General features: G+C 40.8%; 1 protein-coding gene across 1 annotated transcript; it reads right to left on the bottom strand.

Moving 5' to 3' along the window:
• Positions 1 to 42: 42 nt before the first annotated feature.
• Positions 43 to 22,480, bottom strand: GCM1 (glial cells missing transcription factor 1). The gene is made up of 7 exons (XM_074947803.1): positions 22,166 to 22,480; positions 20,548 to 21,107; positions 11,349 to 11,542; positions 7,134 to 7,386; positions 4,869 to 4,981; positions 3,340 to 3,468; positions 43 to 1,234 (listed from the first exon to the last, which is right to left on the bottom strand). The coding sequence occupies exons 2-7, from the start codon at positions 20,573 to 20,575 to the stop codon at positions 482 to 484; spliced, it is 1,470 nt and encodes a 489-aa protein (XP_074803904.1). The 5' UTR covers positions 20,576 to 21,107; positions 22,166 to 22,480; the 3' UTR covers positions 43 to 481.
• Positions 22,481 to 23,325: the final 845 nt, after the last annotated feature.

Below are 23,325 nucleotides of genomic sequence, written 5' to 3' on the forward strand. Positions count from 1 at the left end.
TAGCTCCCATTAAAATCAAGTTTGCATAATTTAAATGTGGGGTAGAATAAGGGACATACGTGGTCAAGGACTGTTGCAACCTTAAACTAAAAGTAGGGCAAGTTTTGCAAAAGAAATATGGCTAATGTTAAGAACAATTCAAGGGTGACAGGAGAGATCAGTGAGGCTCCACGAATGGACATGTCCACAAACAGGGAGTAGATTATCCCCTACATCATTCCCTGGGGTGTAACTGAACTGGGATGGATTATGGCTCCCCTTCCCTTCTGCACAAGGGAGAGGAGAGGCCTGCAGGGAGGTGCAGGGTGGCTGTGCTCCCTGAGCCTGCTTATCTACCCCGCCACAGTTTTGTATGCCTATGTAGGGTGAGGGGTAGAGGGCTGCCCAATCAGAAAGGCTGCATTTTACATTCACGTTACGCAGAGAAGAGAATCAGGCCCACGTTTACAGGTGCAGGGAAGAGGGGAAATGATAAACATGATCATCGTAAAGGACAGAGACTAAAAAACAGTTCATTGTTGCAGTAATCCAGATTGGTATATTTTCTTTCTTCTTCAAAGTCCCATTCGTTTCCTTTTGTGAGTGGCAAAGGCTGTTGATGGTGATGTGCAGAGTTCATAATGAGGTAGGGATCCTCCGAAGAGAGATGGTAGAAAGAGGAAGGGATGTAGCTGCTGTTGTAATTCACATGCAATTTCCCTTCATAAAAATCATCTCCAGACAGGCCTGTGTTAGGCCTGGCAGGATGGTAGCCAGCCTTTGTTGTAGGTGGTATATTGGGAACATGTTGGATACTGGAGTCCATACAGTTTTGTGAAGAAACGATTTCACAATGCAGATCAGCCAAAGATAAAGCAGAACCATTGCAACACTTGTCAGTACATGGATTCCTTTCAAGGGCAGTGTTCTTATTCCAGGGTTGTGGCTCTCCATAGTCAGCGTACATATTGCACACAGACGGTCCAGACAGGTCTCCGCTACCATGCTCCCTGCTGCCAATTTCTTTGCACTTCTCGTAGTATTTGTTAGATCCTATGTCCTGAGAGTGTTCTGTTAGGTAAGGGGATCTTCCAAACCCATAGTTTTTGGCAAGAGACAAACAATTATTTATTATTTGCTCTTGAGGGTTTTTGTCTATTAAATGTCCATTAAAACTACAGGGAGATATGTAGTTTTCCTGATTGGAAAGAAGTAAAGGCAAAGCTTCTTGACTTTGCATCTCACCTGTCAGGGACTTAAGAAAGAAAAATCAAATGTAGTAATTAACTCAACAAAAACAAACAAAAAAGAAAAAGAAACCCTTTATAACTAACCCAGAACAATTAATTCTCTTAATGCAAACAATAAAACAGTTCCAGTCAGAGTACCAAAGGTATCTGAGTTTATATGTCTTCTCTTCTTGTGTTATGTTAATGTTGTGGATTGTAATGGTGAATCTTAGTAAGCTGGGGCCCCAAATGATAAACAGGAAAGGGAAGTCATAGTTCAGAGAAAGTAGAAGGCTGGCCCTGGTGTTCGGATGCTAGTCTGGGACTTTTAAGACTTTGGTTCTCTTCTCTGACACATACTTCCTGTGTAACCTTGGACAAGTCACATAATTACTCTGCCCTGTCTGTAAAATGGAGATAATAGTAGAGGGATCGGCAACCTTTAGCACACAGCCCACCAGGGTAAGCCCCTTGGTGGGCGGGGCCGGTTTGTTTACCTGCCACGTCTACAGGTTTGGCTGATTGCAGCTCCCACTGGCCGTGGTTCGCTGTTCCAGGCCAATGGGCGCTGCGGGAAGCAGCATGGGCTGAGGGATGTGCTGGCCACCGCTTCCCGCAGGTAAACAAACCGGCCCGGCCTGCCAGGGGGCTTACCCTGGTGGGCTGTGTGCTAAAGGTTGCCAATCCCTGTAATAGTACTATATGGGGGTTGTGAAAATAAATACATTAAAGGTGGAGTGTTCAGATGCTATGCTGATGGGGGCCAGATAAGTATGACAGATAGTTCAGCCTCCAGAGTCCTTCCAAAGACTTACTAGAAAATGTACCTAGAATCAAATACTAGAGTGTATTGAAATAATACTTATTAATGAAATTGTTAATGAAATTGCTGTTTTAATACATTTACTATCACAGAGGCTAATTTACTTATTTCTACGGAGCTTTGCTGCAGTTGGATACGATGGTTTTTTTAAATGGTTGTTACATTTTAAGTTGATTTTTTTTCACCCCAGTAAATATGATTCTTCAAACATTTGTAAAAGTATTTCCCCTAATTTTTAGCTGACATTTTTATTTCTTTAAAATTCAGAGCTTCACAAATGTCAGTTTCCTTCAGTGAAGGTGCAGCACACACTGGAAGTATTCTGCTAAGCAGAGTTTCTGGGTGTTTTGCAATCTCTTTAAATACTCTAATTATTGGATTATAATTTTACAAGGTTTAATTCCTTGCAGAACACCTTTTTTTGGTGTATATTTAATTATTAGTGCTTACAGGCCTCTGTTCTTTGTCATTTTACTTTTGCATCCTTTTAATTATTGCAACTTTATGACTTGATGGACTCAGCCGCAGGAAAACTCCCTTCACGTATTCTGGAACTATCTGCATGAAGAAATTCCCCTGACTGTACATTCTTTAGGGCCCAGCCCTGCCTTAGTTAAAGACCCGCTGATACCATATGGAAAAGTTTGAAAACATTCTACTGAAAATTATTCTATTTCTAGATCATATATTTTCTATAGTTCTCCTTCCAGGCATGTTATAATAAGACCTATTCTTTCAGCAAGTGGGGAATGTCTTGGCAGTACAACTCCCATTTGGAGTAGCATGGGCAGATAGATGGAGGTGGTGGTGGTGGTAGGGAACCTGGAGCTACTGCACAGTCTGCACATGGATAATCCTATGCCTCTAGTGGATCCTTGATAGCTACAAATCATGGGGATTTGCAGGTTATTTTGGTAAAACCCCAGCTCATTCTGCAGGGTTAGAGTCCCCTAGGGTGACCAGACAGCAAGTGTGAAAAATTGGGACAGAGGGTGGGGGGTAATAGGAGCCTATATAAGAAAAAGACCCCAAAATCAGGACTGTCCCTATAAAATCGGGACATCTGGTCACCCTAGAGTCCCCACAACACAACAGTCTGGGGAGAGTTCTGAGGGGAAAGCTGAAACGACAGATGTCTCCTGTCCTGTGGGCTTTTCTAAGGGAGTGGAGAATCTGGCCATAGTTTTTATTCAGTGGTACGCGTGCCAAGGTTGCTGACTCCCACACCCAAGGTCCAGGTAACCTGAGCAGCATGGCACATAGGACAAGCGACTGTTGAGCCCTCTGTATATTAATAATAAAAGTTACCTCAGCCTCCCGGCATCTTTTTAGTCTTGGAGAGGTGGGAGAAACAGCTGTATGTGCTTTCTGTATTGATCTTCTTGCTTCTGCTTCTAGTTTTGTTTCTGGCCTTGGGTGATCATGGGCCCCCTTAGACTTTAGAAAGGAATGGGTTAAGTTCAAGTTAAAAACAGAGCCCATGCAATAACTTTAAGCGTTCAGCACTTACGGTACATATTTAAAATCCACGTAGGGGCTGCGTGGCCCAGTGGGTTAGACCCTTTCAACTCACATGGTGTATTCAACTCAGCAAAACGGAATAGGGTGGTCTGCTGATGGTGTGAGTAGCCAGTTCCATTAGTTCTTTAATGAACACACACATATCTTTCAAAACTAAGACTGTATATATGGTATGATCAATCAGAAAATTTATTTCCACCTCTATTTCTTTGAGAATTAACTCGATATAAGCATGTTTGTAAATACAATATGTTAGTTATTAAAACAAAATATGTTTGGCCAGGTCCCCAGCAGGTGCAAAGACCTGGAGGAGAGGAAGGATAGTCTAGAACTTAGCCTTGGACTTAAGAGACATGTGTTCAGTTCCCTGTTCTGCCCCAGATTTCCTCTGTGACCTTAGGCAAGTCACTTAGCTTCTCTGTGCCTCAGTTCCCCATCTGTAAAATGTGGATAATAGCACTACCTTGCCACACAGGGTAGTGTTGTCAGAACAAAAATGTTTACCATAGTATATGAGCACCTCGCAATGTTTATGGGAGTATAAATACTTACAAAAAAACAAAACAACCCCCCTTGCAAATTTCCCAAAGGGTCATAGTAAAGCTTTGCAAAAAATCTGTTTACACCAGTCAAGATCTGGCCGATTATCTAACTGTTTGAGCAATTTGTACTAAATGCTAAAAAAGTATAGTGTGTATATGATGGGCTGCCACAGACAAATGCTTAGGTCTGACTCCTTACTGCTCTAAGAAATCCTTATTTCTGGATGGTGCATTCTGGGAAGGATGTAACATCAAAACAGCATGTCTGAAGCTGTAAGGGTCAGGGCTTAGTCCTATACTTTAGAGTCTAGACTATGTCTGCACCGCAGCTGGGAGAGCATCTCCCTGCTTGCATAGACACACTCTAGCTCTGCTCTAGCTCGCATGCTAAAAATAGCAGTGTGGATGTTAAGTACAAGCCTGCCTGACACCCCTCTCCCCCCGACCCGGGTGCCCATAGAATCATAGAATATCAGGGTTGGAAGGGACCCCAGAAGGTCATCTAGTCCAACCCCCAACCCATGCCGCCACCTGTGTCACAACATCTACACTGTTATTTTTAGCACGCTAGCTCAAGCAGATCTAGTCCATACCTGTCTACCCAGGCTGGGAAGCACACCCCCAGGTGCAGTGTGGACTTGCCCTCATGGTTTATGATGCATTACAAAGTAATGATAATATAAAATTCTTATTAGGTAGGACAAATAAATGTCTTTAGTTAATCTGATTCAATACCTTTTTAAGTTGATCTGGATAAAACTGTTTTACACCAACCTGAAAAAATATGAATGGCCCTTCATGCCTCCAGAAGTTGGTGACAGGGTACCCACCATGGCCTCGACAGGAAATAAGCTTTAAAGGTCCACTGCAGTTTGGACAGCATTTCCCTGCAACAAGGGTAGGAGGATACATTGGCATCTGTGCAGGGGATCTAGCAGTCAGATGAATCCAATCGGTGAGAATGGTTCATTTGCAGTGGGTTGTTACCTTATGGTGCTTGTATGCTCAGAAGATGCATTGAGTAGAACTGTGCAAAAAACCCTTTCATACATATAGAAAACCAAACACTGGCAAAGAATGACCTTTCTCCTGTTTTATAGTTCAAGGTGACCTGCAAAGGATATTTTTAAAAACTGTACTTTTTTGCACCTAGGTTGGTTTTTCATTAAAGTATTAAAAAAGGGCTGAAAGACTGGGCAATGAAGGTTTTGGTCTTCTGATTGTTTTTCAACTTAGAAGTAGACCTGGTTAAAAATTTCCTGATAGTTTTCCACTGGAAAATGCTGATTCAATACAATAAACATTTTGCCAGACTGCAAACAAGTTCATCAAAAGATTCAATGAAAAATTATCCTAAGAACATCAGAACGGCCACACTGGGTCAGATCAATGGTCCATCTAGCCCAGTATCCTGTCTTCCAACAGTGGCCAACGCAGGTACTTCAGAGGGAATGAACAGAACATGCAATTATCGAGTGATCCGTTGCCTGTCGTCTACTCCCAGCTTCTGGCAAACAGAGCTAGGGACATTTAGAGCATGGGGTGGCATCCCTGACCATCCTGGCTAACACCCATTGATAGACCTATCCTCCATGAACTTATCTAGTTCTTTTTTTGGTACCCTGTTATAGTTTGGCCTTCACAACATCCCCTGACAATGAGTTCCACAGGTTGACTGTGCATTCAAGTGCCTTGTTTCAGCTTTATCATTTCAACTAATATAATATATTTTGAATGATAAAGTTGAAACAAAGTACTTCAACCTTAATCAAAACAAAAAATTTTGATCGGGTCATTTAGATAGTTCTGTAACCAATTATTCTGGCAATCCTATTTTGTGGGAAATTTAGAAATGTTGACTTTTCATTGTGATTTGGGATGAAAGGAAATTTTGAAATGCCAGAATTTCCTGAGGAATGGAAATGCCAAATTTCAACCAGCTCTATTTAGTGGTATCAGGAATTTCAAGTCTGATCTTTTCTGGTTTGGCTGGGGGACCTATGTGAGAGCTCAGGGATGTTTATAATGGGATCCAGCACTTCAACTAGATTTGGCAGAATTTGATTTTTTTTTTAAATAAATTTCAATGGATAATATAGATGTTTATTTTTAAGCACTTTAAATTATTTTTAATAGATTTAAATTTTCACAGTTTTGCAAAATTATCAGGGGAATAACATCACATGTAAAAATTTGCTAAGTAAATATCCTTAAACCAAACCCTAATAAGTTCTCAACCAGCATTTTTCTTTCTTTGCCTATCTGTAAGTTTTGATTATTATTGAAGCATTTTTTTGGTAAATTAATATGTGCACTGTGATATCGTTTACTGACCAATAAAATTTAATACTTTCAAGCCTAACTTTAACTGAAGTCTTTAACAAAATCTTCCTTTATCCAAAATGTTCATTAGTCACTGTTAACAAAACCAAACAATCAAAAAGAATTTTAGCAAGTCTAGCTAAAAATCTCTTCCCTTCTGAATTACTCAACTTTTGATCTCTCAGCTTTTGTGTTGTCCCCTTTTCAGTAATTTTCCAGTCATCATAGAGTCTTCCAACATAGACGGGCTGAATTTTTAACACAGATACAAGTAAAAAAACTACATCATAAAAAATCAACTCATTTTTTTCCTTTGGAGGTCACCTTTAAGTAAAAATATTTTCCAATGGAAGTGAGAGGTTCCTGTGCAGATTAATGTACTAGGAACTCATCTGTTCCAAGCTGGATATCAAGCCTTAGCTAAAGCAAAATAGAGACAGTACATGCTGACTTTTAAGACTAGCCAGGCTGCAAAAGAAAGTTTTGAGAAGCCAAATCAGTAAAAATAAAAAGGAATCAATACTCATTAGTATTCTTCTGAAACATGCAAGTTGTATTTAATAATAGGGAATACTGTTGCAATGGCAGTGGCAAAGACTGGATGATGCAATTAGTCTTTTCCATCTCTAATTTCTATGATATTATAATAAATTATTAACAAGGGTATTAATAAGAGAACCAGAGCAGGCGTTGCCATTTCCACACGATCATACTTACTTTGCTGTTTTTGCCTGGCTTTATCACATATGGCTGGTCTCAGATATATCTTCCTCCCATCTGCGGCTGAGCAGTCATTGTTGCAGACCACTACCCCAAGGCAGGATTTTTTTAAAATGCGAGAGTTGTGGTTATTGGTGTTTCTCATCGCCCAGCTACTCAGGTGCCTCTGAGCATTTTTATCATCCGAGCTATAGATATGCTTTACATAGGAATCTGGCCATTCCTGAAACCAATCTGTTTGTTTCACATCCTGTTAAGAACCCAAAGAATGCCACATTTTAGCCAAGGAAAGAAAGTAGTTTCTCAATTTGAGGACAATAGGCTAGATCCTTGTCACTCTGGCACTGTGTAGCAGGCCTAAATCCAGACTAGCCAGTAACAGGAGGATTCCTTCAGTATAGGCTTGGGGGATGGCTGGGGAAAGGGACCGTGGCTGCAGTTTCACTTTGCTCCAATGATCTGACCAGCTTCCAGAACAGCCCTTTGGCCTTCAGGCTGCTCTAACTCATTCCAGGGCCCAGCCAGGTGCAGAGCAGCCTCAGGAGTGGAAGGCAAGGTACCTACTTTAAGCCACCTACTTTAAATGAAATACCCTACACAACCGTCAAACTTAGCAGTTATTAGCAGGTTAATTTCTTGTATGCTCCATGGCCTACTTCACCATTACTATTATTAAAGATGGGCCTGTGTTGCAAAGTTTGGAATCGGAGCCAAGCATTTGGTTTGGTTTAGCCTGGACTTTCCGTAGAGAGAGGATGAGCACTGAAGCATATCCAGACTGCTTCAAAGCTTCCTGGGTCTCCAGATCCAGCATTTTGTTCAGGTCAATTGCTAATTCTCAGACCAGATTTCTATCCTAACTTAAACCTCTTCCCCCTTCACCATCCCCAATATAGCATTTCAGTCAGACCTTATTTTTCTATTAGAGGTGGAGTCAAAATCTATATTGTAAACAACAAATATAAAACTAACCAAACAAAATGACATTTTAGCAAGGGGCCAGCCAGACATCAACACAATGGCTACAGTTAGTACAAGAAGAAAATGTAAATAGGTTATAAAGAACCAAACAAACACTCTGATGCCTTAATGCGAAATAGATTGGTGACAACATGAACTACTCTCAGCAAAGCACTGTTTGCTTTCATTAAGCTCAAGAGAAAAAAAAGAAAGGAGAAAAGGTCAAAAGAGACTGAGATCCACGAAAGCAGTACAGAAGCACCTTGCTAATTTGCACTGGCTGGGAGATCTATTGTGAGAGACTAGCATCAGGGAGATTTCTTTGCCACCCCTGTGAAAAACTACACAAGTTTGACAAGTTCTCTTCCTTTGAAAAATCTTGATTCTAGAGCTGGCCAGAAATTTTCTGACAAATCTGAGTTTAATCAGAAAGTAACAGCTCAGCAGAGCGAAAAGTTTCACTGAATCTATTACAGATTTGATCAAACTTTACTCAAAACCCAGTTTCTTGGATGGCTGCTGGGGAGCCCATGTTCTGGGGCAGCCCCGCCATGCAGACTGCCCTGTGCTGGGGATTGCAGGGTTTCCAGGCTCCCATTCCACAGAGACCCTGGCAGCTCCAGAAGCCCCAGGCACAAAAGCCCAGGAGCCCAGAGCCTAGCACCCCCAGCTGGAGCTCTCAGGGCTGCTATGCTCTCCTCTCTGCAGCAGCACTGCCCATCTCTCTGCTATGGAGCAGGAAGCATAGAACTCTGCAAGCCTGAGCTCCAGCTTGGGCTCTAGGACAGCCCATTCAAGGCAGGCTTCAAGGTGCCCTGTCTCTAGAGACAGCTCAGCTAGCAGATTCAGAGCCTGGAAGCCCTGTGAACCCCACTCAAGGTAAATTAATCTACTCCTGTTTCAAAGCCAGGTAGGTCAAAGCTCACTATAGAACTTTTAGTGTGCCGTAGCAGAGTTCACATGGACACTTAGTGTGCAGCAGGTTGATGTGGGGTAGATTTATACCCCAGCTTTTCGTGAACTATATATTTGTGTAAACAAGCTCTCAGGTCTTCCAGGCTGCCTGTTGCGGAACTGGGTACCTGGAAGTCCATTTTGTTCCAGTGTCAATGGCTGTTGCCGGGCAGCTCTTCTGTGCAGACAGCTTCACACTGGAGGGCCCAAGGTTTCCAAATTCCCAAGCCAGCTGGTTCCCTGGTCTACCGGACACCTGAGTAGGTAGCCAGGGTGCCAGCTGGCCCAGAAATCTGGAAACCCTGAGGTCCCCAGTGCTGCGACAGTCTACATGGTGGTGCTGCCCTTGACCAGCGGACCCTGGGAGCCCAGACAGCTGCTGAATAAAAGTGATATTCTTATGCTAGCTGTGCTAACAGTGAAACTGACAAGAATGTCAATTTCACATATTTAATTTTGGAAATATTATGGTTTGGTGCTTCCAAAATGAAAATTTTCAGGCTTTGTGGGTGCACAAAGAATGTGGTATAATTGTTTTTAATTCAGTTTAGAACAAAAATAAATTCCAAAATACTGAAATTTTTTGGGAACTGAAAATCCAGAGTTATGGCCAGTTCTACCCAATTCACACATGTTCAGCAGAGGCTTGTTAGAGTTTGGCAGCTAAATGCTCTGAAGATTTAATCTGCACTGCACATGCTCCAGCCCAGGAATCCAATGGCTGATAAAAATTCTCCCTGCACTCGCTGCTTCCAGCTGCTGTGGCTCCAGGCTTGGGAAATGAGAACTGGGAGACCATTTCTTCTATGCTCTCTATGCTCCATCTGCTGGCTCCTAGGCAGTGCGGAGGTGGAATCTGCCTGACTTGAATGCAGATGGGAGAGGAGATGGACTGACGGGAGGAGGGCCACTGGCGGCAGTAGATTTGGACAAGAAGCCTTTGGGGTGGAAGGGGGACTGAAACAAGGAGCCTGGGTGGGGAGGGTGATTGTGAGTGGGAGCCAAGGTGGGGAGACAGATTGGATGAGGAGTTGGGGTTGGGTGGGTGAGGGACCGAGCTGGCTTGGTAAGGAGCCTGGGACAAGGGGCCTAGTGGATATAGGAATGAGAAGCTCAGGAAGGGAGATTGAGACTTGACACTGATGTAATGGAAGATTGGGACTCTAAAGGGGAACATGAAGAAGAAAACTGGGACTGGGATAAAGAGTTTGGGAGTCACCGTTCATCTGCTGTCAACAAATATCTCTCATACCCCCAGCCAAAGTGTGTGTCTAATGCCCTACTAGTAGCTGGTCCACATACAGGATGACAACCAGCTAGTGGTCCTCTGTTAGCTCAAGCTGCAGAGGCTTGGATCTAAATGTTCCAACAATGCTGAAGACCCATGTTGGTGTCAAGATGTTGCCACTTATTGGAGTTTCACTTTTTTCTGTTTGCTTTTTAAAAAAACCTAGGAAACTACACACATACAAAACTATATTAAAAGAACTTTAAGGCTGCAGAGGTTCTGGGTACCTAACTTGAACCTGGGCTCTGATTTGCAGAAGTGTTGAGAACTCACATCTGCAACTGAAAGCAATGGCAGCTGTGCTTTTTGAACCAACAAAATGCTATATAATGCAAAGTACTCTGAAAAAAATCAAGTCTTAGGTATCTCAAATTGGGAACCCAAAGTTACTGGACACTTTTGACCTTAAACTCTGTGCCTCAGATACCATCTCAGCACGTTTGAATGATATGCAATAAATAAGACATTCAAGAGAGAGGATAAAATAAAATATTGAATAGCTGCTTCATCCAACCAGTGAACTAGAAAGTTAGTGAAACTAGAGGTTTCAGAGTAGCAGCCGTGTTAGTCTGTATTCTCAAAAAGAAAAGGAGGACTTGTGGTACCTTAGAGACTAACCAATTTATTTGAGCATAAAATCTCCGCACTGTATTTTCCACTGAATGCATCCGATGAAGTGAGCTGTAGCTCACGAAAGCTTATGCTCAGATAAATTGGTTAGTCTCTAAGGTGCCACAAGTCCTCCTTTTCTTTTAGTGAAACTAGAGTATCACTATTTCTTATAACACATAGACAGCTCTTTCAGATGTATAATTCAAGGATAAATCTATGAATGCTTAAATGTTTTACTGAATAATTTTCTAGCTGTTCAACAAAATGTCTCATTTTACCATACACCATGGATACCGGGGAAGTGGCAAACAAGGAAAGATGATAAAATATGAATGTTTCAGAAGGTATTCCATGATTGGCTGAACTTCTAAAATACCTTCTAAAACAAATACACATACCTGAGGCAGTTTGATGTCATTGATATCCCAGCTTTGAGAAGTGGAGTCCTCCTGGTCCATAATGTCATCTGCAGCTTTCAGCATTTCTGAATTCCTTCCCAAACTTAGCAAGCAAATCTCCACTGCCTTCTTTTGAAGTTGACTAGCTGTCACCACTCTCAGGCAGTTTACAACGAGGAAGCTGTTTCCTGAAGCTAAACGATAGAGAGGCTGCCCATTAAAGATAAAAATCAGTGTTCTTCTGCCAGAAAAACTTGTTCCATTAAAAGTTTTGCAAGCAGACAAAGCAATGGAAAATATAGCTTAGAGATAGAATGTGATCTTATGGAGGCATCATTAACTGAAAGCACACCATGAGTTTATTGATGGTTTGGTTTTGCTCATTCTCCTTTCAAACCAAATGTATGTTCACGTAACTCCACTCCCAGACCTCTTTGTAAGTGAGATCAGAATCAGGCCCTATATTGTCAGAGCCAAAATAACTGAGAAGCACAGTACTTGCAAAGGCCTCTTTATTCTTGTTGGTTACATAATAGGATTTTCTCCTGCTGTACATTACGAAGGTGAGGAGCAATAGGTGACTCTGTCATGTTATTTGAATTGATATGGTTCTCGGCCACTTCACAAAATTGCACACATCTCTGAGAGCCCATCAGTTACAATAATGGATGGAACTGGGCAGGCTTCATGCATTTTCCTATCTCAACTAGCAGACAAACCGAAGAAAGTTTGGTGTGTTAGTTAAAAATGATCGTGGGCATCCCATACAGTCACATGTAGTTCCTTATGCTTTCCAGTCATAATTTCATAAGCATAAGCATAGCACCACAACAGCAATGTGCACATGAATAAAAAAAGTTATTTTTTCTTGGGTGGAATCATTATTATTTCTGAGAGAGAAGATAAATCTGAAAAGTATCAGCTGGATCCTCAGCTGGTGGAAACTGTCATAACTTCATTATCGTCAATGGAGTTACTTTGATTTACACCAGCTAAGGATCAGATGCAGCATGCTGAGTGGTGAAATATATAGCATAATAATGTGTTAGGCAGTTTGTCCAGAAACTGGAATAGGGAACTGGGAGCCATTATTTTATTATTATTGGCTATGCAAGTGACTAGATCTTGGAGAGGTGCCTCAGTTTACCCATCTAAGAGATTCATTTGATAATACCTCACAGGAGTGTTATGAGGCTTGGTGAACATTTGTAAAGCATGTTGAGATCCATGGATGAAAGGTGCCATAAGCAGTATATTCAAACTATTACTCCCCAATAAGTAAATCAGAACATATCAATGGTAAAACAATAGGGAATTGCAGAGTACTGTGATCAGATATTCAGAGCAAAATACATGCAGAAAGACACTAAACATGACACATGAGATTTAACATTAATTGCTTAGCAATTTGAATTGGCAGTTTAATTCTTAATAGGCAACTAAGTCATTTTTGCTCCAGAAAAGATGTTATCAGAATGAGCTTATTCCAGGAAAAGCTGCTTTACTACATAGAACATACAAAAGGTTATAGAAAACATCAGGGCTTCATATACTCTCATATTATACCACGAGGGCTAATATAGTCACCGCTGCAGACAGGGACAGTAACATTAGAACAGACAATGTAAAATGTGAGTTGCATTGGAAAGCTGTGTTGAAATGATGAAACAAATTACCCTTGAATATTAAATGACCTGTTATATAATTCAGAAAGACAGTCCAAATCTTTTTTCAATTACTTTTCAAAATGAACTGGCTTGAAAATAGATTTTTAATTCCTTTCTTCATTAGAATTAATCATTAACAATTTGTAGTGGAGCATTTTCCTTTTATATTGGTTTGCCAAAGAAAAAAGCATAAATTAAATATTACTTTAAAATTCAGTGAATGACAAACGATGGCTGATTAATACAGAAAAAAAAGACAGTTGCAGAGAATCATGTTTGTACAGTTAGGTGTTGGTATAGACTGAAATACTGCAAAACTTCTAGTAATTGAATTGCATGGTGGCTTTCAAATTATTTTGATTGCTATTTGTTTATCTTCTTATATCAACTTTGCAAAAATCTAAATTTTACTCTATGGTAAATAATTCCCACCCCCCCCTTTTTTTTTTAAAAAAAAAGCAATCCTCTTAACCAACCACCAGCTAGGACTTCAATGGCATATCTTACCTCCTTAACTTCTTATGTGGATGAAACTGATGTAGTGTCATCTGAATGAAGAGCTTTTTTGAGGGCAGAGCACTCAGGCTTCAATCACTTCCTAAGTCTCAGTAGCTGTACTCTATTCCATGATCAGATACTATATGCTAATGTGCGCTGGCTGCTATCCAATCAAAACTTAGATGTTCACAGTCAGCGACAGGTAAGAAAACTTGTAAAGAGTCCTATATATTGACTCATTTACAGCATTAGTAGGATGGGAGGTTGGGGTCTGACTTGCAGCTCATATTGTCCCTCACATAAATTGTACCACATTCCCTTAAATAGTCAGGTAGTCAGCCTGCTTTTGTGTGTGATAGAATGCCAACAGTAAGGTAGCAAAATATGCACATGACAAAGTTATTCAGGTTAGTCGAGACCAGAGAGGATTGTGCTGAAGTTCAGGGGAAGGTGAATGGGTAACACAATGGCAAATGAAGTTTAATGTTGCTAAATATAAAGTAATTCACACTGCAGGGAAATATCTAAATATTTACTACACACACCTTACAGGGTTCTAAATTAACTGTATCAGCTCAGGAAAGGGACTAAGGATCACTGTGAACAGCTCGGTGATGACGTCTGTTCAACAGTCAAGAAAGCAAACAAGATGTGAGAATACATAAGGAATGGGGTGGAGAATAATACAGAAAATACTATAATGCCATTATATAAACCAATGCTGTGGTCTCATCTAGAATACTGTGTAGTACTGGCCTCATCTCAAAAAGGACGTTGTATAATGAGGAGGGGTTCAGAGAAAGGCAATAAAACAAATAGGGGCACGAGAAAACTCTCTTCATAAGAGATTGGGATTGTTTACTTCAGGAAGGAGATGAATAAGAGGGGATAAAATAAAAATGTATAAAATAATGAAAAGTAAAGAGAAGTTAGAACAGAACTTCCCGGTCTCTCTTACAACTCAAGAACAAGAGGACATTCAATGAAATTAAACACGATAAATTCAAAAATTGAGAAAAGGAAATCCTTTTTCACGCAATTCATAATTAGACTGGAACTCATTGCTACAGGATGTTGTTGAGGTGGAAAACTTAGCAAGATTTAAAAAGGGAATAAATATTTATATGGATAACAATAACCAGTATTATAATACTTAATGTGAACATCTGTGGAACATCTAAGACATCTAACAGACATTTTGGAAGAAATATTTAAACCTCATGCTTCAGGGTTTAAGCCAATCTTTAACTCCTAAGGGGACTAGGAGCTTTCTTGTATCTGCCTCTGAATGATCTGGCCACTGTTGGAGAGAAGGTAGTGGCTTAGATGGACCTTGTGTCTGATTCAGTCGGGCAACTCCTATATTACTACATATTACACTAATTCAATGCAATTTATGTTTCATTGTTTGGAAGGACACTCTTTAAAACTGTAGCCACAGCAAATCTCATATGCTCTCCTTTGATATTTCTTCTGTTACGAGAAATCACAGGTAGGTGAAAAAAATCTGGAGCCTGGAATGCTTTTGGCAGGAAGATCACAGTTCATCGAAACACCATGTAATATTGCTAAACAGCAATATCAGAAATCAGTGTAACTTTCTGTAGAGGTTGACTGCTGGTGTCTTTTGTTCAGGTGCCAGACTGTGATGAAACCCAATAGCTGATCACAGGAATGCATGAATGTAAGCTATTACACAGTTTTCAGACGATCAAACTCCTTCATTTATATTGACTTACTGCCCTGTGAAGAAGCTACTCTTGTCAGCACTATCATCAGCCTTCCTTATTCCATTTTTGATGTAATCTTTCAGCTGGTGCCAGTACTTAACTGATCTCAAGTGTGGCCATTGGCCCTTTAAATGAACACTGATTAGTGCTATATTACACACCATATGGTTTGTGCCAAATGGAAATTGTATTGGTTTGGACAAGACAAGACATGCAGTTAACTGTTCTATTTTAGCTTGTACATGACACCTCATATGGATGTTGTCATTTTTATTCCACTTACTGCAACATGAGGGGCAGCTGAAGGAATGAGGCGAGACCACATTAAAAATCCAACTAACTTTAATGGGGCCACAGCCCTCACACAGCAGTATCTGCCTCCCCTAGGGCCAGTGACAGGAAGCACAACCCACCACAAGAACACTTTCCACCCAGTCTCTGAGTAAAGATAAAGGGGGAAAATAGGGGTGATGTCATGATAGAGGGTCTACTACCGACAACCAAATCAGGAAGAGGTGGGGGGTGAGGCATTTCTAGAACAAATGACAGAAATGCTGAAAACACAAGAGTTGGTAGCAGTGGGGGACTTTAACTACCCAGATATCTTTTGGGAAACTAATACAACAAAACACAGTGTCCAATAAGTTATTGGAAAGTATTGGGGACAACTTTTTGTTTCAGGAAGTGGAAGAAGTAACCATTTTAGACTTTAGACATTTTAGACAGCCATTTTAGACTTGATTCTGATCAACAGGAGGGAATTAAAGGCAAATGTGAAACTGGAAGGCAATTTCGGTGAAAATGATCATGAAATAATAGATTTAATGAGTCCAAGGAAACTAGGAGAATAAGAACAACGGACTTAAAAAAAAATTCCTGAAACAACTAGGACATTAGGAAAAACTTCCTAGCTGTCAGAGTGGTTAAGCACTGGAATAAATTGCCTAGGGAGGTGGTGGAATCTCCATCATTGGTGATTTTTGAGCAGGTTGGACAAACACCTGTCACGGATGGTCTAGATAATACTTAGTCCTGCCTTGAGTGCATGGGACTGGACTAGATGACCTCTTGAGGTCCATTCCAGTTCTGTGATTCTATGATGGTGATGACGGTGTTATCAGTTACCTCAGTGGAGCTCCAGCCCTTGCCAAGCTTGACTTCAGCAGTGGATCACAACAGCTGAAGCTTAGACCAAAATCGAGATATATCATCACATTTTCAACCCATACTGGTGCTTTGATATGTAACCCTCAGCTTCAGCATAAATTCTGTGGCTGAACTGTTCCAGAACATAATACAGTAGGTACTACAAGACATCTCTGGAGTCAAAAATTTCAGCAATGACAACCCAATAGATGGGATTAGTTGTCAGGCTCCTGACTAATCACTTATGTGAGAGACCCCCTAAATCAAGCTAAATAGGAGTTCCTAAAAAAAATCTCATTTGAATTTTTGGCCATGTCTTTTCTGCAGGTTGACAAGAAAACAGACAACAAAAGACTGTCAGAACCACAAAACATCCTCTTCAGATGCCTGTGGATTCTCTATGCACAGCTCACCTACTTGCACTGTGTGCTGGAGATAAGGCCTTGGTCTAAACCAGGATAATATAGTAAGCATGTGAATGCTGAAGAGGCAATGCTTTACGGGATGTGTGTAACAACAAACAAAATCAGCATGTATAGTTGTAAACATACAACATACACCTTGAAAATAAGGCACAAGACGGAGAGCCAAAACTTTAAATAGAGCCATTTAATGCTTTTGAAGAAAATATAATGTGCCATATGCACTCTGGTGACAGTAGTGAGATTATAAAACTAGTGAGCTTAGCCTAATTACTTTTAAATGAACCAACTGACTATTTATGGAAAAATATTCTTACTTTGATTAATAATAAAATTAAATCATACTATTAACTGTAGGTGTAGCTGACTGTGCCCATGGATAGTACACTTACATGTGGTCTCTGATTGCTTTAGTGCTTTGTTGGCACAGTAGATGGCGCCAGAGACATTTTCTCTAGCTTTCTGTAGCTGGCTGGTGAATTTGCTGTCAGTAGGTGGTGGGGGGTGGTGTGTTCCGAGTCAGTGTATCTAAAAAAATCTGTGTCTGGAGTATATTTCTCAGTGAAAATGCTACCCAGTGTTTTTCATGTAATGTTACTGATCAAAATAATGCCTCAGCCATTCATCCCCATCACTTGTCCTTTGCTAAAATTCAAGCCACTGTGACGGAATTAAAATGGGGGTTCTGCCTGAGATCATAGAATCATAGAATATCAGGGTTGGAAGGGACCTCTGGAGGTCATCTAGTCCAACCCCCTGCTCAAAGCAGGACCAATCCCCAATCAAATCATCCCAGCCAGGGCTTTGTCAAGCTTGACCTTAAAAACTTCCAAGGAAGGAGATTCTACCACCTCCCTAGGTAACGCATTCCAGTGTTTCACCACCCTCCTAGTGAAAAAGTTTTTCCTAATATCCAACCTAAATGGCAGACAAATTAAAAAAACACCAGCTAAGGCCCTGATCCTGATAAGACATAAACATGCAGGTTAGCCCATTGACCTCAGGGAGCCTATTCCCATGTTTAAAGTTGCTCGTGTGGAAGTGGTGAATCAGGGTCTAATGGTGGAACAAATTGCAATGACTCTGGCTACATTGTCCTCTTCTATTCCTTTGACTCTAAAGTCGTCCTATAAAGGTCATTTCAGAGTTCAGTTTTTTAGTTCTTTTTTATTTTATGTGCACTTTTAATTAGTCTGAGGCCTTAGCGTGCTATGGTGATGGAGGCCACAAGTAAAAGCCTGACCCCATTGAAGTCAATGGCTGGAGATGGGATCTGGATGGGGTAGGCCAGGGCTCTGAGGTGTCACTGACTGTCTCTCTCTCAGGTGCTTGGCTGGCTGGTTCTTCCTCACATGCTGAGGGTCTAACTGAGTGCCATACGTGGGGTCAGGAAGGAATTTCCCCCCAGGTCAGGTTGCTAGTGACATTAGGTTTTCTTCCACTTTCCTGTGTAGGATGGATTGCGGGTCACTTGCTGCGATTAATTGGGTAAATCTCACTCAATCTTTCCCTTTCTTTATCTTTTTTGGGCTTGTAATTATTTGGTCTAATTTTGGTCGTTCGGTTTTGTGTGTGGGTGATGAGTGGTGTTGGTGGCCTGTGATATACAGGGAGTCAGACTAGAAGATCTGGTGGGCCCTTCTGGCCTTAAACACTATGACTTCAATGGGGCCCAGATGTCACCCCTTAGCTGTTATTGATATTTAAATAATTATATGAAATCTTCCACATTTTCAATTTTCCACATGTCCTATTGATCATGCCTAAGATTTTTATTGTTATTTTTCTCTGATTTAACTCCTTCTTTCTCCTGCTATTAGAGGGGTCTATTTAGGCCCTGATCCTGCAATATAGGCTGTGTGGGTGGATCCATCATGCAAATAGAGTCCCAAATGAAGCCACAGAGAGGGCAATAGCCACTGAACAGATTGCCAAGGAATGTGATAAATTCTCCATCACTTGGAGTCTTGACGTTGAAGTTAATGTTTTTTCTAAAAGTTATCCTTCAGTTCAACTAGTTACTAGGCTAGATGCAGGTATCATTTGGTGAAATTGTATGGCCTGTAGGTACATAGATTGGTAAGGCTACGATACCATGGATCACACTGCAGGATGAGAGTCATAATTTTTAAAGTTTTTACCTCAGCTGTTGTTTCCTGACTGTTTTCTTCTTTATTTAACACCATTTGAGTTAGTTTCTATCAAATTAAAATATTTTGCTGATTGAAATTTTGTGTTTATTTTCTGTGTCAAAAATTGCCTTTTTGTACAAAATCTTAAAATGTACTTAAAAAAAAATCACAGAAACCAGGACATTAAAATATTATCCGAGCTTCTGAGAGAGGGTTCTTACCTCACTGGGAGAGAAATGAATGACAGAGAGTTGGGATGTATTTTCGTAGTCTATTTTTTTTCATAGTACATACACAGGTTCCTATTCACCTTGAACAAAGAGGTTAAATATATCTGGAAAGATACAAACAGGTAATTCCACATTCAGAAGTCCAGCTAAAACACAGCTGTGTCCCCATACCTTCAGCTAGGAGCATTTTCTCTGGCTCCTGAATAACCATGCTGTCCTAATTCTAGTCAGGAACAACCCCCATCCCGTCCCTAATCACACCTCCCCCACAAAGTGACCCATTCTGTGCTCAGTATTAATTGAATATAGTTTAGTCTTTTGGATCTGGGTGTGCTGGTCTCTATTCTGACCAGCAATTTACCCTTTTGATTTTAGTGATCTTCCCACTTAGGAATGCAGCTGCTAAATTGACAAGAGGTTATATAAATGCCTAGATTTAAGATAGATGCAGGCTAGAGATTCTCTTATAAATTCCCTCAGTGGACTCGCCCTGCATAAAGAAAATGGTTTGTAGTGTAGATGCAGCAGTGCATATTTTTAACACATGTGAGTTCAAGTATGTGTTCTCTTGTTAACCAGCTAAATTACTTAAGTGATCTCCAAAAGATGTTTCACAGAACGACAAAGCATGTTTAAGTGAACAGGAGAGGGAATATTGTCCACTAAGATTTAGAACTGGTCCTACAACTTTTCTTAAGAAATGTGAGAAAAGTGTCTGTTGGGAGCTAGTTCTCTGCTGAAGAAGCTAGCAAGCAGTACATGGATGAGCAGTGCTGTTGTAAAAGAGGGATTGAGACATTAGGTGTTATTGGAGCAATTTTTTTTTTAAAACTGTAAGACTTTGTGTGTTTAGAGTTTGTGTAAAAGGACTCTGGTCAGATATTACCATAGCAACCACACCATAAAACATCTTCTAACACTTATTAATCACATGACAAGAAAAGCTAAGCAGAAATGTTACTTGGCATTCAGAAGTTAAATGGTTATTCATTCTGGGAAATGCATTCAGCAGAGTCCTTCAAAAGGAAAGATGTTGATTAAAAAGTCTCTGGCTGGAACCAAAAGGCTTTCTTGGGGAAAAGACTCAATCCACAGTTGGATTTTGGATCAACGTTTCTTGTTAAGAGTAATCCTGCTGTTTAGACAAACAGGACAACCACATAAGGGGCGAAGAATATGGAAAACATTGGTCTCATTGATGTTTGCTTTATTCACGTGCAAGCAGGATATGGCAAGCAGAGAGGTGAGCGATGAACAGTCACTATCCATCTTAAACAAACTCAGTTCAGGCAGTTCCTTTGACTTCATTTTATGTTTGTTGTTCCTTATAATTTTACATGGTGGGTTCACAAGTACAAATGACTTCCTACTCACCTTTATTCACTTTGGCTAAACGCAGCATGTAAATGCCTTAGCTCGGTTAAAAATGAGGTAGGGACTCAGCTACCGTCTTCTCTTTCTTTAATTGGTGCTAGCTCTACAACAGCATATGAGCTGGAGCCTTGTAGCTGTTTATACACTGGAGAGATATCAGTCTGCTTGAGGATGATCACCAGTTTTCACAGCAGCAATACAGAAAGCAGCATGTCGCCATTTTCAAAGCTGGCAGGCGATATCAGAATGCAGACATGCCAACACAGCATCTAAAGTCAGGGAACACTTCTTCAGCTTAGCTTTCCCCCAGTACATGCAATTTCACACCAGGATGAGGAGAAAGAGGCAATGATTCCTATGCGTAGAGTTGAGGCACCTAACTGCCTTTGCTCAGCAGAATTGCACCTCCCAGCATGTCTCCAAACGAAGTATCTGCGCACATGTGTGTGGGGCTCTTGCGTGAGAACTGAAACAGAGTCATGTTTTTCCAGTTCTGCTTCAGATATTTTGGGGGAAGCGTCTTCTTTTTCTTCAATGCTGTGTTATCTTTCCGAAGTGCCCTGGTATGGGGAAACATGTGTGGTTACAAGATGAAAAAATTCAGACCAGAGTCTCATAAACCAATGTAGTGTTAAGGATCTCACTAATACCTTTACTAAGAAAACAAACACTGTGCATCTAGGTTGTACATTCTACTATTGGCCTCAATGGCAACATACCAAACTGAGCCCTTTTTAAAGTCCCAAGGCAGACAAAGGGTGGGAGGGAAAATAGGCATAGACGGTGAAGGTGGTTGTCTGAGGCAAGTTCAGCAGCAAAGCCGGGAAGAGAACTCAGGTATCCCGCATGCCACACTATGGCCCATCCACTGGACCATACTGTCTCTCTAACTTTACTCACAACCCAAGCCTTTAGCTGTTCTTTCAGTCGTTTTGTTTATTTTAACCATTCCTTAAGATATTTCCATCACTCTAGATGATTTGTTGAGAAATTTCTCTTGCCTTTGAGCCTTTGTGTTTTAAGTGATTTTTAAGTTTGTCATTTTAATCCTGACTTTCATCAACATCTTTCTATGCCTACCCTGCCATGTAACAATGTTTTCTTTTCTTTTGATTCCTTTATAGAGACAAAGGAATCAAGATTCTCTCTCACGACCAGAAGTTGGTCCAATAAAAGGTATTATCTCACCCACCTTGTCTCTCTAATGTCCTGGGACCCACACAGCTACAACAATACTGCATGCAACAATGGAAGATTCTCTTATTGTTGATTATCTGTTAAACAGATTTGTACATCATACAGCGTTCCAGACAGAACAACAACACAGATCCATTCACTCAGCCCCTGCTCACGGGGATTAGGGCCTTGTCATTAGAAGACAATAAAAAGAACTAATTAGCAGCCTTTTTTATGGCCTCTGACAGAATAGAAGTATGATGCATCCCGGGACAGAAAAGAAGTTGCATTCTGCTCAATACAGAAGTTGCAGACATTTGAAGTCAAGTACCTTTAAAGACTTTCTAGTTCAGAGAGAATCATATAATTAGACTGGCATGTTTATTATTCAATGATTATTATTCAGCAGCAAAACTACTGGATCACAAAGGCAAGTACTCACCTAACTCCGCAGAATCCCCAAGACGTAGACCAAAGGATCCCCATGAGCCAAGCAGGCCAATGCATCCTTCCAGGCAAGAGTTCATATGGCCTTGCCTCCCTTGATAAGGGAGTAGAGCCATCCTACATGTGAAGCAAATCTCAAGTCATTACCTGCTAAACCGCCAAAATGTTTTCTCTGCATTATAATGCTACAGCTCCTCCAGACATCCTAGAAGCACTGTACACAAGCGTTAGTTTTCTGTTTTGTTTATGATTTCATCTTAATGACTTACCTTGCCTTGTATTTTAAAGTTGATCTCTCTATTTGAACTGAACACTGTGGAACAGAGTACACAAGGATGTAATCTATTGCTTATTAATAAATGTTTATATTTTGATAGCACCTGGAGTCCTAAACCAGTTTGGGCTGCATTGTGCTAGGCGCTGTACAAACATATAGTAACTAACAGTCACTGCCCCAAAGAGCTAGCAGTCTAAAAGATAAGACATATTAGGGGGATGAGACAATCAACTCTGCTGGGGTGAGGGCAGGAGTGATGGAGTAGCAAAAATTATAATGTAGTGTATAATGCTTAATGAGTCAGTAGCACTGACCACACAAATCTTTACCATTATCAGGTTGCAGTTTTCTGTATCCATTATGGCACAGGTGAGCTGTGAAGAGGGACTTGAAGACAAGAGGGTGGTTTTAACAGATTTTAACTGGAAGTTCTTCCTGCTTGTAAGGGGCAGGACATGAAAAAGCCTGGAAGCGCTCAAAGATGCGGAGAACTGGATGATCCAAGCTGGCGTCATCAGCTGACAACAGTGGGAGTTGATCTTGTGATAAGGTATTCGGGGGGATAGGTACAGCAGGCTGGATTGTGAAGGACTTTAAAAGTAAAGAGAAGCCTGTTTGAAAATAAATGTATCAACTAAAATGAAAAAAACATGTATGGAGCTGGGAATTCATGTACCCTATGGCCCACACTTAAAGAGGAGACCCATGCAGGAATGTTATTATAGTAATGAGTACATGGGAACAAGATACAAAGGCACCTGGGAGTCTGACTGGTGGAGCCAGGGAAGCACAGAGGCCACGACCGCCAACCCAGAGAAGCATGCACATCTTTGAGAAGGCAAAGCCAAAAGCAGCAGCATGCTGCAGTCAAATTATTT

Source organism: Natator depressus, chromosome 3 (assembly GCF_965152275.1).
Source record: "Natator depressus isolate rNatDep1 chromosome 3, rNatDep2.hap1, whole genome shotgun sequence".
Classification (NCBI taxonomy): Eukaryota; Metazoa; Chordata; order Testudines; family Cheloniidae; genus Natator; species Natator depressus.

Excerpts from the sequence above, each read along its gene's own strand:
- GCM1 (XM_074947803.1), bottom strand. The coding sequence starts at position 20,575 with ATGCTGCGTTTAGCCAAAGTGAATAAAG. Across the intron at positions 7,387-11,348 it reads ATGACATCAAACTGCCTCAG|GATGTGAAACAAACAGATTG; the intron begins GTATGTGTATTT and ends GGTTCTTAACAG. Across the intron at positions 1,235-3,339 it reads AAAGATGCCGGGAGGCTGAG|TCCCTGACAGGTGAGATGCA; the intron begins GTAACTTTTATT and ends TTCTTTCTTAAG.